This window comes from Hippocampus zosterae, chromosome 2 (genome assembly GCF_025434085.1).
Source record: "Hippocampus zosterae strain Florida chromosome 2, ASM2543408v3, whole genome shotgun sequence".
Taxonomy (NCBI): Eukaryota; Metazoa; Chordata; class Actinopteri; order Syngnathiformes; family Syngnathidae; genus Hippocampus; species Hippocampus zosterae.
This window is the reverse complement of record NC_067452.1, coordinates 5,930,544-5,943,773: the sequence shown is the minus strand read 5'-3', so window position 1 is coordinate 5,943,773 and position 13,230 is coordinate 5,930,544. Positions and strand designations below refer to the sequence as shown.

Sequence of the window (13,230 nt, the reverse complement as noted above, 5' to 3'; positions counted from 1 at the left end):
GGTCACTGGCTCTGACTAAAGCCTTCCTTCAACTTTTTATTTTGCTTCATAGAAACGGCATAGGATTTTCAGCAGTTATGTTTGAGTAGGGACGTTACTTAAGGCAACCGGAAATCATATGAGCTACAGTGGCACTCACATCCTGTCAGATCTCACGCACACAAGCTTTGTTCTATTGCGGTCACTTGTAAATCAATGGCTGACTCTGTCAATCTAATTCACAGTTTACGCCTCGTCCCGAACAACCCACCAACTGGTTCATAGAAACGTGGGTCTCCTTCCTTGCGATGATGATGGAGCTTATCTCACTCTATTCACACGTGGAAATCAAATAAAACTAGACAGTGTGTGAGAAGTCTGAACTATTGGGCTGACTGAGCAACTTTGGACCAATGCAATTTGCTTGGCGGCATGCTTCGAAACTCTCGGAGCTGATAATCCTGTACCCTGTCGCTATCACCAAGGTCCTTCAAAGTATATTCAAGAAGGCATACGAGTGTTTGGTGAGCCACTGAGTGGGAGGAGGAGGAGGAGCTTGCGTCACATTAACTAAAACGGCAACAAACCAGTGGAGTGTGTGTGCACGTGTGCGTACAGTTACTCCTCAGTCGTGGACATGCTCAGTGTTGTCCTGCACTGACCTTGCGCACGCACACAGGATGCAAGGTACAGAAAGATGGAGACATTCCACTAAAGTTGAGGGTAGGAGACTCAAGGGAAATTTGGTCGGAATATCATTTAATTAGCACGTACACCGCCACCCACACCTGCGCCCCCCCCCCCAAAAAAAGAGAGAAACGCAACACCCCGCTCACCGCTGGCTATTCATGACAAGATGTGTATGAGAGCACAAGCATCTTCATCGTCACAGTAGTCATTTGTTGGTCGCCGCGTCGCTGTCCTGGCATGTGGACTACCAGCTCATGAGGGAAGTGCGTCCCAAGGTCATGAAGTACACCTGGCTGGCACCTCCGGCCCGCACGGACGCAAAGAAGACCTGCGGGACAAAGGCCGCAATATGGATTTCTCTGACGAGGCATGCCGAAATTCCAGTTGACACGGTACACACCTTGTCATTCCTCTCACACAGGAACTTGAGTCTCTGGGCTCGCTTGTGCATAAAGACGCCATCCAGGTGGCCGGTTTCCACTGAGCGGATCTCGATGGCCTTCTCACCCCAGCCCATGATCTGGTTCGACCTAATGTAGGCTGCACAAAAGGCAGACACGGGCAGCATGAATACGCCTACATCTCACTCACGTCTCCTGCGCTCGATTAACGCCAAAGTCCTAGAGCCCCATTCTGATAAGATGCTTGTGCCCATTTCAAGGGACAACATTCAATATGCGTTTAAATACACGGAGCACGAAACAACTGCGTGCAGAGGTCCATAATTCCACAAGTATCGGCACAACATGTGAGTCTACTATAATGAATACAAATAATGAACAATACACAATGCTTAGTTGGCCTGGGTTGTCTTTTCGAAACCGTTGATGTAAATAAGGGTGAGCTGGGCATTACTCCACTGGTTGCACCCAAAACTGTTTTATCCTATGAATTATCACCACGCCTCAATATTTAGTCCATATTTTGTCTTTGCTTTTGCCAAAGGCGAAAATTACAGCATTGTTGTTTCGGCAGACGCGGCGGGTATGGGTGTCACTGATCGGTGCGTTTCAATAGCCAGTTTTACATGGAGCCTTTTATTCACAAAAATGAAACAGAATGAACAAACCCAATAAAATACTTCCCCGTGGCACGTCACACATGGAAAAGTTGTTGTCGATGGGCCATCACAGGCCAAAACGTAGTCGGTGACCGGTGCGGGAGTGCCGAAAAAGTATCAGGAAAGTGGCAAATACTTTTTCACGGCACTGTATCCGTGTGTGCATTCATGAGGTTTATCCAATCTGTCTATTTATGCTGCACCGTCGACACTCACAGATAACCGAATGGGCTGGGTTTTTATACACACTTAGATGCCTGATTCTGAACCAAGGAATTCTGGTTCTGTTCTCGACACTGCTATGACGCATATCAGAATTGCGCCAAACAATTTAAACTATGTCACTTTAATATGCAGTGTAAATCCAGCCTCAGATAGTTGAACCCGCTTACCCACTGAAGTCGGCATTTCCCCCCACTGCAGCACCACGTCCTTGGTGATGCGCCCATACGTGTTAACGTAGACGCCCTCGTCCTCGTAGCAGACGAGCAGCTCTATTCCATCGGTGTTGGGCAGGATGATAATGGCATGGCACTGAATGCTGGTCTGGATCTGAAGGCAAGTGAGGGACCAGTTAGGGAGGGCAAGTCAAACAACGTTGGGGATGTTGAGCAGGGCATTTACGCGAGTCGTATTAATTGCGTGAATGAAAACCAAACAAATACTTGCATCAAAACACATTTTTCACCCGACAAAAACTAGACTAGAGAGACTATACTCGCCCTCCATTTCGTATCCAATCCAATATATCGTAACTGGGACTGAAACTAGAAGTGAAGTATTAATGTAAATTTCCCCAGTGTGGGACGAATAAAGGATAATTTATCTTATCTTATCTTAAATTGCAATGATTTTAGTCGAAGAGCAGGAACGTGGGAACAAGGTAGCTGGGGGGAAAAAATGATTTAAGAGACATGTCGCAGTTCACCACAAATATCGCAGTAAGTTCATAAAAAGTTTGGTAGTGGTTGTTGATCACCTAACATTAAACCAACAGCCATACTGCTCCAACAGTAATGTTAAATTGACCACAAACTAATGCTGGCTGACTTACTAGCTTGTAGCATGTATCATCTTACTGATATACCGTATTTTCCGCACTAAAAGGCACACTGGATTATGAGGCGCACCTTCAATGAATGGCTATTTTGTCTATTTTTTTCATACATTGGACGCTTCATATTATAAGGCGCAATCTACAATGCCTCCACTAGATGGTGCTACGCCTCCTTCCATTCAACTCGAGAGGCGTTCATGACCGCCTTTGAAACACTTAATTGTACTTTACCATTACCGTACTTAAATGAAACTACGAAAATTGAAAATAATGCATCAAAACAGAAAATCAAGCGAGGAAATCACTAAATAAATTCTATATCCCCCCCTACAGAATTTATTTTGTGATTTCCTCGCTTGATTTTCTTTGTGGTTTCATTCAAGTAAGAATTAATTTACGTTTTTCGGAGGCGGCCAAGAACACCTCTCGAGTGGAACGGAAGAAGGCACGGAGACGGACAAAGACGTACCATACCTGTATTTGCGGAGACTGTGAAAACCATTAATTAAGTCTGCGTTAAAAAAAACAAAAACACAGCTCTCCTTTTTTCAACAAATACAGGTGCGTCTTTGTCTGTCTCTGTGCCTTCTTTTCTTCCGGTCAACTCGAGAGGCGTTAATGACCGCCTCCGAAAAACGCATTGGCATTTTCTTGATCATAGCGCCACGACAACTACGATCAGATGTCAGTCGTAGTTATTTATTCCTTTGTTGTGTATTCACAAATGATGAACTCACAATATAAATTCTGGAGGGGAAGCTATAGAATTTATTTTGTGATATCCTCACTTACTTTTCAGTTTATTTTCAATTTTTGTAGTTTCATTGAAGTAATCGTTAGTTTACGTTTTTCGGAGGCGGTCTTGAACGCCTCTCGAGTCGAACGGAAGAAGGCACGGAGACAGACAAAGACACAAAGACGTACCTGTATTTGTTTTTGTTTTAAAAAATCAACACCACAGCTCTTCTTTTTTCGGAGCTGCAACACAAACTTATTTAATAAAGCAGCGACACAGTTCACTGAACCAACAGCAAGTTATAACATTAGAAGCATGTCTCCAGTAAGGAGCCATCTTGGAGTCGATGTATTACCGTAATAACCATACAAAAGACGCACCGGATTTTAAGGTGCTCTGTGAGTTTTTAACAAAATTGAAGACTTTTTGGTGCGCCCTATCGTGCGGAAAATACGGCAATTGGATGTCAAGTTTAATTTGTGCGAAAAACAAACGAACGTGATTGAAACTAAAAGTAAAACAGAGTAAATTTCAAAAAGGCTGATGAAATAACACTATACGTGGGTGGGTAGGTAGATGTCGTAGACTGCGCCCGAGTCCACATCCACAGCATGGAAGCCTGAGCAGGAGCCATAGATGACCTTTAACCTCTGACCTTCCTCTACGGTCAGGTCCACCAGCAGAGGCTTGTGCACCAAGTCACCAAATGACTGAAAGCAAGAGCAAGGGTGAAGTTATTACGGGGGCAAACATCTAACCGGCTCACATGCTCACCTTGAAGGCCATGAACTTGTGGTACGGTTTCGGCGCCCAAGCGTAAACCTCCACCGAGTTCTTTAAGGCCAGCACCAAGAATTTAATCCTCTCGTATTTCACTGGAACACACAGTCATGGATTACAACAAGAAGCCAATGCGGCTTACTGCCGACAAGGCCCACGTACCGACTTTGTAGTGGACACAACCTTCTAGGTCACCCACATTAACCCAACCCTGCTTCTTCTCCACCTCTGGGTCATTATGCAGAATCTTGTTCCGCAGCCAGGACAGGTAATACACTCGGAGCTTGTTCTTTTTGCCTGAGAGAAAAATACATTTCTCAAGTTCCTTTTCTGTCAATTAATAACATTTGGTAGTTCAATTGCAGTACCTGAAATGGTAACCAGAACGTTGAGACCCTCAAGGACATCCATCTGTTGGATACGTCGCCGGTTGATCAGCGGGTAGACCTTCCCCTGACCGCTGCGGTCCAACAGCATCAGACCGCTCTCGGTCCCCACCAGCAGATTGACCCCTGCAGTGACAAACGAGGCTTAGCGACCCTCACCTGAGAAGGAGGGTTGACACTGCGGCGCACCCGCTTACCCCAAAGGGCTGCGCAAAGAATCTCAGAGTTGAAGCGTTTTTTATATTTGCGGATCTCTGGTGTGTCACTTGGCGGGCGTGTGTTGACAGGGTTGACATTGACCACCGAGCCTTTGCGAGACGGGTCGGACCTCAGTGGGTCCGCTAGACGTACGTCTTGCCCAAATCCAGCTGCAGGGAGATGGCGCAAGACATTCTGTTCAAACTACTCAATAGCAGAATCACGGAAGAGCGTAACCTGCACTTGATGGCTGCCTGGCATACGAAACGGCAGACCTTTGACCTACCCATGTTGTTGAGCGAGCTTCCGCTTGATGGGGAAATCTGGAGCAAGCGAGGGTCGATGAAGGGAGTGAAGGAGGATGATGACTTATGTTTGGACATGGAATTACTCTCGGACTGGCTCTGTCCAAGACAGCAGAAACAACAAGTTACCAGAAAGACAGGATAACCTTCCTTTACTTTGTTGCAGCCACAGTGGAACATCGATTTAATCGGCAAATGGGGGGGCTTGTCGGTAATATTGAAATACTTTTTTAGTGTAGAAAATTACTGTTTCGGTACCTTCTTGTTTTTTTGTAAAAAAGCATGCAACCATTTTATAAGGTTTCAAGTTTATCCAAACTTTCCTTGTTGGTGCTTAGGGAGGAGGATAATGGTGGGTGTAGCTGTGTTCTTTTTTCACCTCCGTTATGATTAGATGCCATAGATAAGGGCTCTACCAAAAAAAAAACACACACACACACCAAACAACTGTGTACTGTCCAAAAATAACATGTTCGAGAGATGTACACGTGACACATGACAGTCCTTTTGAACAAAGCAAATGTAAATCCTTCCATTATCTTCGATGAAACAGTCGTCCCCGCAAACCGGCTGCCACTTAACTCATTCAGTACCAGCCAATTCTAGACCAAGTCTGAAAAGACGTTTAAAAACGTCTTTGGGAGTGAATGAGTTAAGTACATTCATTGCTTTTGATGGGTGAGTCACCTCTGCCAACATGGTCGCCACATGGACGCACTTTTTAGCCTGCTTGAGTCTACTCAAAGTCTGTTTATGACAAGAGAGCAGCACAAGCTGGAAAACGCATTGGCACTGTGATACATTGCGGCCGATTCAGATTTTGAGAGCTACTGGACGACGGGGTACTTCCGAGTGTTCCTACCTAGCTATGGCATACTTACTCTCTTCAAGCCAGCTGACACATAATGCCTCCATGCTACTTTTCCATTCGATCCTTTCATTGATGTGTTTCTTAATTGGATCACTAAAATTCTTCCCAACACTTCCCTGGCCTTTCCTACCTTGCTCCTAATTTCGGATTCACGTCACCAGTTATCAAAACCATGTCGTGTTTGTTCACCTTCTCTACTACAGCGGCTCATTAGAACTGTCTTTCGCTTCATCAGTACCATCCGCTGTTGGCGCATAGACATGACTAATTGTTAATTTATTATTTTGGAATAAAATCTTTCAGTAATGATTCTCTCATTTACTGGTCTCCATTGCATCTCCCCTGCCCGAAAATAAGACAGTCTAACCAGTACTTAACTTTGTTTTACCATATCCAGTCCATCTGCACTCGCTAATTCTGAAAAGGTCAACCTTGTCTTCCTACATCACTTTTGCAACTTGAGCTGTGTGTCTGTGTTCTTGTACATGGCTCCTTCCATCACAAAGCTTGTTTTGTTTGTTCGGCATCTATGTATGTATTTATTTTTACAGGAATGGGTTGTAGCGAACCCCCAACCTGGAGGACCAGGACACTATTCTTCATTTGGTTTCTACCTGTCCACCTGTCCAACTCGGGTGGCCCGACCAGGAGAAATCGATTCCAGACGGCATAGCTCTTTAGGTCACTGAAGCAAACAAATATTCCCACAGAGGATAAAGTGATAGTCTCAGCGGAATGTCATTCTAGTATCCTGGACACTATTTTCGGTCCATTGAGTCAATTTGTTCCAGGTCCGTTAAATCAAGGCTCGTATGCGTGCCTTTGCATTAGTGTGTGTTTATAGACACACGGAAACTCTCACACACAAACCTTTAAGACACACAAGCTTGATAAAACATGAAGCTGGGGGGATTACGCAGTCTTGAAGTTAGTTTCAACAGTAAAAGAGAGAGAAGTGGAAAGGAAGAAATGCTAGCAGCAGAGGTGAGGACGTTCCTCATTATTTCAAGCTCAAACAAATTAAGCATCAGTCAGTCCGTCCGTCCGTGTTTCCGTCATCACTAGATGACAGTTCATCACTGTTAAAATTACAGTTCATTGCCACCATAACCAACAGATCTTCGACTGCTACTTCGTGACGCACATTCGCAGCACAAGCAGTGTATCTATGCCGGTAAAGGGCCATGCCATGTACAAAGAAAAGCAAAACTAAGACATTCCTTAGCACTTACAATCAATATTTACAACCAGACATTCAATAAATAAACTATAACATGTGCGCCTTGTAACTCAGTAGTAGATAAAGCGAAAATAATATCGCAACATAACGTTCCCTAATCTCTTTCCAGCCATCCAACATACACGTTCCAAACGGGAAGTAATTGTGGAATCCAAGTACAATTTGCTGGAAGTTACAAAATATTCTAAAAAATAAATCATTTCACCAAAATTTAACAGTAAAAAAACCATAAAGGTCTATATATAAGTGTGTCGTCATGGTTAAAAATTGTAAAGTGTGTCGTTATGGCAACCAATCAAAGGTAATACAAGCGGCAGCACAAGATTGACATTGATATTTAATTTAATCCCGCTTGAAATAAAGCATCAGGTGGACGGATATTTGTGGTTCAAGTAGTAATTGTGACATGCAGACGGTATGTTGGTGAGGCACGTCGTCAATAACAAGATGCCATCTTTAGCAGACGTCTCCATCAAACGAGACGTTGAGGAGCCACGTCCCATTACCCTAAATATTTCTACCTCCTCGCTGGAATTTCTGATGGGAGGTTCTAGCATGTAAACGGAGGAGCAAGGAGCGAGAATGTAGGAAGCTGCAATTAGAGTAGTGAGATGAGCCCATAGACAATGCAGTCCGCTCAAAGCAACTCCGGTGTATATTCACCCACGCGAACAAAAACGTTAGACAAGTGGTACGTGTTTCCATGATTCGTCTTCGAAACAGGGGGTGCGTCAGTGAGATGGTCCATAGGTAGTGACGATGCCAGTGATGGATGAAAACCAACTTCCATCTATGCTTAGGCAGTCATTTTTTATAAGTTCCCCGTCATTAATTTGCAAAACGGGCATCCGTCAGCAATGAATTAACAGACCTTCCGTTAGTACTGATGGTAGGTATAATGCAGGCATAAGAGGATCCTAAATCCACCACCAAGATGCATCTTGTTTGAGGCAGTAGTGATGATTAAAAAATAATAATAATAATACACCAAGCACCTACGAGCACAACGCAAAGCAGAGACACTCGCTTGTTAGTTAAAACCAAGAAGTTCCAGTTGGGTTCCCTCCAAGCTATGACCCCATTCTACCACCAGGAGGCAGCCATGTTAGGAGGTGTCAGCTAGGCCACAAGGAGGAAGAGAGCCAGAGTATAAGTAAGCAGGATTGAGCCAGAGAACACAGACTTGCCAGACCCAACAACCAGAATGGTACTATAGGTTTTGTACAGGCTCAGAGATTTACTTACTTTTTGCTTTTTAAACAAATTAAATAAACATTTGCAAATACAGTGGAACCTTTAAAGTGAGGTGCACCAGATGTTGTACACGTGGGAATTAGAGTTAAAAAGGCTTTTAAAATCACTCAAACATCTAGGGGTTTTTTTCTACTTTAGTATTTTCCGGTGTATAGACTTGCAGAAGCTTTTTTCCAACATTAATCCCATAGGAGGAACAGTCTCAATAAGGGCTGTTTAAAAAAAAACTTTAAAGTGGAATTGAAAGCAGACCTAAATTCAGATTCCAATACTTTTGTCGACCATGCATGATCACGCATTGTCAAAAACGGCACCGCTGACAGTCAGCTACTTTTTTTTAAATAGACAAACCCACTACCAATGAAGTTGTGACGCTGCGTTAAACAGAAATTAACCCGGCATACAATGATTTGCGAATCATATTCAACCTATCTTGAATTGAATACACTACAAAAGGAGTGTCAAACTCATTTTTGGCCACATTATATTAACCGTTTCCCTTGGAGGGCCATGATGACTGAAACTATATAAAGAAGTCAAGAATAAGTTTTATTCAACTATTGTCATGTGTTTGTTAAATGCTTACAATATGCCACTGATTTATTCCACATGAAATTGTGGTACACATTTTAGCAAGTGTCATGGAAGTTGTCATCTTTGATTTGCTTTTGCGGGCCGCTTAAAATGACGGGCCACATCCGGCCCTGGGCTTTGAGTTTGACACCTGTGCACTACAACGTGTTTAAAGTTCAAAGTGCTAAACTTTGTTTTTGGCAAATGATCCTAAGCTTTGAATTTTATGGCTACAGCACGTTCAAAAAAAGTTTGTGAAAGTTGAGGAAAGCTCATCATACACCTGTTTGGAACATCCCACAGAGGAAAAGGCTAACTGGGAACAGGTGGATGATTGGCTATAAAAGGAGCTTCCTTGGATTGCTAAATCATTCAGAAGCAAAGATGGAGTGAGATTCACCTCTTTGTGAAAAATTGCAGGAGAAAATAGTCAAACCGTTTGAGGACAATGTTCTTCAACATACAATTGCATAGTGTATTGAACTAATGTAGGTTGAACATGATGGGTAAATACTATAATTTGTTTTTATTTTTAACACAAGGTCCCAACTTAATTGGAATTGGGTTTGGAAATAGCCTACATGAATTACCATTCACATCATGCTTTGTTCTTTCAAAGTTTAAGTTAAGCAAGGTTTTATTTACATTTTATGCTTAATAATGGTGAGTGGACTAATGTTTAGACTTGTATGAAAAGGAAAGACTTCCCATCCTAGTAATAAATGTTTATCAAGGGACCATTTCCATTTAAATTATTTCCGACAGCAAAAATTAAGTGGCGGTTGACATGGATTGTGTTTGACTATGGAAGTAGCGTGTTAACGTAGTCAGCACCTCAGTTTGCAGTTTAAGAGTAAGTTAAAGGTTCCACTGTTGTTCAATATAACCTGGCAGCAAAAAGTATAATGCTGCTAGTTTAAATCCTTAGCCAATGTTGGTGTTGGAAACTAAGTGAAAACAAACATTCAACTGGCAGTTGACCCAGATTAGCTGCTCGTGCCCGAGCCTGAACTCCCTGGAGTCCATTTCAGCAGGCGCTGGCCTCAGCCAAGTGAGGGCAACATACCTCGATGGCAACAAGCTTGTCCAGGGGATTCAGTGGGGACATGGCCAGACTAAGTGGTGATGATGATGATGAGGAGGAAAGCATTGATGTGGAAGAGGAAGGGGAATGATGGCTCTGTTGGATAAGGTCTGGTAAGTGGTGAATGAAACCAGTGAAGCCATTTTTCTCTTGTAGGCTGTGGCTGGATGGTTGGGGCTGGCCGTGAGAGGAACCGGTGGGGGAAGAGGAGGAGAGACTGACCAACCGCTTAATGTCAGCGGTGCTCTGAAAGCAAGAACAGGCAGACTTTTGGCTCCAGTGAACAGGAGGAAAGATGACACATTCCGCAGTCGAGTGTTTTTAAGATCCTCTTCTTCCAACAAACAATATATTGGTGTAGGTCTATGATGATACACTAATCTTTAATTCAAACAAAAACGGAGGACGGCGATGAATGATTGGATGAAAGCCCTGGACAGAGACACACTGCCCATGTATTCTTTGGTTTGACAATGTTTCAAAATGAGGTTCGCATTTCCTCCTCCTACCTGCCTGATGACCAATGTGCCATCCTTCGAGGGTGTGGTGGCCTGATTGCTGTCAGAGTCTTCAACCAGCATAGTTTTGGCAGACCCGGTCTCACCATTGCTCAGCCTCCTGTGGAAGCCGTGAGAAGATCTGACATGCACAACCAGAACCATTTAAAGAACGTTTTTTTAAAAATCCACTTTCTACAAAGAATGATGACAGTGGATGTCTTCCACTAACCCAGAACGGGAGTCCTCTGCCCCCGAGGTAGACTCTTCGCCCGCCTCCTGGTCTACTTCCTCGTCGTCGTCCTCATCAGTGGTGCCGGACTCTTCACTTGAGGACGAGTAGTCGGTCACCTTGTGGGGAGGCCGTACATCGTCCACTGCACGAAGTTCCTTAGCAAGGGCTGTCAAGTCCTAAGGAGTAGTAATAACCAAAAACCAGGTAAGACAGGCGACAAAGTGACAAGAGCGAGTGTACATTCAAATGTGGCCGTCTTAAAAACCAGTGGCGGCGGTTTCTGCTACTTGACAAGGCAACAAAGTGAGGAAGGACATAATTTTACATTGCAGGTGATAATAATTTGATTGCATTAATCATCCACAGGAATCAAAGGCTCCAGGATTTCATATTTATTTTATTCTGCAATGAATAGCAGTGAGAATATACTGTCCCCCTGAACAGACTGACAACCACAAGGTATGCCAGGTGGGTGTATGGAAAAATACATTTGAGAGTTGTCGCACATAAAAAAATAAAAATAAAAAAAAAGATGTGTTGGCCCATTAGCAAGTAGGAAATACTTACAGCAGGTCGAGTAGGCCTGGCAAAATTCTTTTCATCAGTTTTTTTGGGAATATTCTCAGGGCGCTGGAGAGGCGATCCTTCGGATTTGGAGGATGCTTGGAGGGTCAATAGAAACCGGATTAGAAATGTTTGGGTTTTAATTTTGGCAAAGTTGGCGGAGGGACAGGGAGTGGCTGAGGATGATACCAGGAGACTTACAGCGTGGCCTGAAACGATCTCCAGGACTGGCCTGGGAGCTGGAGTTGGAGGAGCCAGACGAACTCCCGCTGCCAGGCCGAGGCTGCAGCTTCTCGACACGGTCCCACAGCGGGCGCTGCTCCACATTACTGTCCAACAGAAGAGCATTTCTATAAAACAAACAACACCATTTTGAAGTGTCACAATTTATCTAAGACTTCTCTGCTTACCCAGACGCGTTCCTTTGGCCGCCAGGCTGCAATGGTAGCGGAGACTCCCGGCGTGAGAGGACCGGTGAACGGGACGTTGTTCGCACAGGTACCTGGACAAGATGTACACAATGTTCGCTTTACACCTGTTAAACAGTCACCCACGAGTAAGAAGCAAACACTTAATCCAGATCTTTTTATTGTGAGACAGACAGACAGGTTGTGGTAGGAGCACCATTAGTCAGTCGAGTGACAAATGTGACAAGAAATTAATGAAGACACTGAAAGGGGAGGCATGCGGCTCTTTATGACTCCTTACCTTGGGTGGCACTTCGTCACCGGGCTGGACCTGAGGATGGTGAAGGGGAGGTTGGGGCTGGGTGTCAGTGCGTGCAGGCAATGGGTGATGATGGTGGGGATCCTGGGAGCGCAGGTGGAGTTGTGCAAAGCTAGTAGTGACAGCACCGGGCTCACTGAAGGACTGGGAGCGAGCGACCACGGTCGGAGGAGGAGGAGGAGAGGGGGCAGCGCTGTTACTGCTCTTTAGAGCAGCAAGGTGGGACCACTGGACCTTTAGGGAGTGAGTGGGGGCGGGGGCACGGGGGCGGGTAAAAGAACAGTGAGACACGAGGGAAGATGTGTGGTTTACATGCAAACAGTCACATCAACGCAGATGCAAACAAGAGACAGTCACAATACCGATCACTGTCAGGACACATAATGTACAACAGTGATCCTTAGAGCGTGGACTCACACCCCAAATCCGTATTTGCTATTCGTTTAGCGACAGCCAGTGAATTTTGAATGGGTTCCTTTGCAGTTTTGCCAAAAAACACATTGTCCAAGAAATGAAAAATCTCATTTGATGATGGCGGTTAACGGTAAAAGGAGTGCACTTAATATAGTGATTTGTCATCACAATAGGTTGGCCAAAGTGTTTGATCAAGCCTCACGTTTTAGAAAACATCGGACGCTAACACAGCCGTATCAACCTACGGAAAGGTTTTCTTTATTAGTTCAAAATAACTTGTGTTTTAACCTCCAGGACCATACATTGGCCAATGGCAATACCCAGGGTGCTGAATTTTGAAAAAGTTTTTAATCCATCCGTGTTCTGTCGTACCAACTGGATGGCGCAATGCAAACTTGGGAGGGCGTGTCTTTGCGGCAGCGCCCAAGTTTGCTAACTGCCTTCGTGCGAGGATCGCGTCAGATGCCAACAGCGAAGTTACAAAAAATTGATTGATACACTGCCTGGATGGGCTTGATTGAAAGATTGCTGAACAGTTAAATGTAATGGTCATTAGTTGGCGAAATATTCCCATACACATG

At 44.3% G+C, this 13,230-nt stretch overlaps 1 protein-coding gene across 9 annotated transcripts in view; it reads right to left on the bottom strand.

Annotated features, from left to right (window-relative positions):
• Positions 1 to 33: 33 nt before the first annotated feature.
• Positions 34 to 13,230, bottom strand: part of LOC127596341 (mitogen-activated protein kinase kinase kinase kinase 4-like) — a 40,814-nt gene continuing 27,617 nt past the window's right edge. For 3 of the 9 annotated variants that reach the window (XM_052058693.1, XM_052058690.1, XM_052058697.1), the window contains 16 exons: positions 12,218 to 12,469; positions 11,920 to 12,011; positions 11,711 to 11,838; positions 11,513 to 11,607; positions 10,943 to 11,121; positions 10,723 to 10,852; positions 10,196 to 10,459; positions 5,173 to 5,290; positions 4,886 to 5,056; positions 4,671 to 4,814; positions 4,465 to 4,599; positions 4,297 to 4,397; positions 4,083 to 4,232; positions 2,122 to 2,281; positions 1,070 to 1,209; positions 34 to 997 (listed from right to left, as the gene is read on the bottom strand). In XM_052058693.1, the coding sequence (XP_051914653.1) occupies positions 914 to 997; positions 1,070 to 1,209; positions 2,122 to 2,281; positions 4,083 to 4,232; positions 4,297 to 4,397; positions 4,465 to 4,599; positions 4,671 to 4,814; positions 4,886 to 5,056; positions 5,173 to 5,290; positions 10,196 to 10,459; positions 10,723 to 10,852; positions 10,943 to 11,121; positions 11,513 to 11,607; positions 11,711 to 11,838; positions 11,920 to 12,011; positions 12,218 to 12,469 (2,343 nt within the window). In that variant the 3' untranslated portion in view covers positions 34 to 913. Of the gene's footprint in view, positions 1,210 to 2,121; positions 2,282 to 4,082; positions 4,233 to 4,296; positions 4,398 to 4,464; positions 4,600 to 4,670; positions 4,815 to 4,885; positions 5,057 to 5,172; positions 5,291 to 10,195; positions 10,460 to 10,722; positions 10,853 to 10,942; positions 11,122 to 11,512; positions 11,608 to 11,710; positions 11,839 to 11,919; positions 12,012 to 12,217; positions 12,470 to 13,230 lie in introns of all 9 variants that reach the window. The other 6 variants (XM_052058692.1, XM_052058689.1, XM_052058695.1 and 3 more) reach the window with 6 other exon arrangements.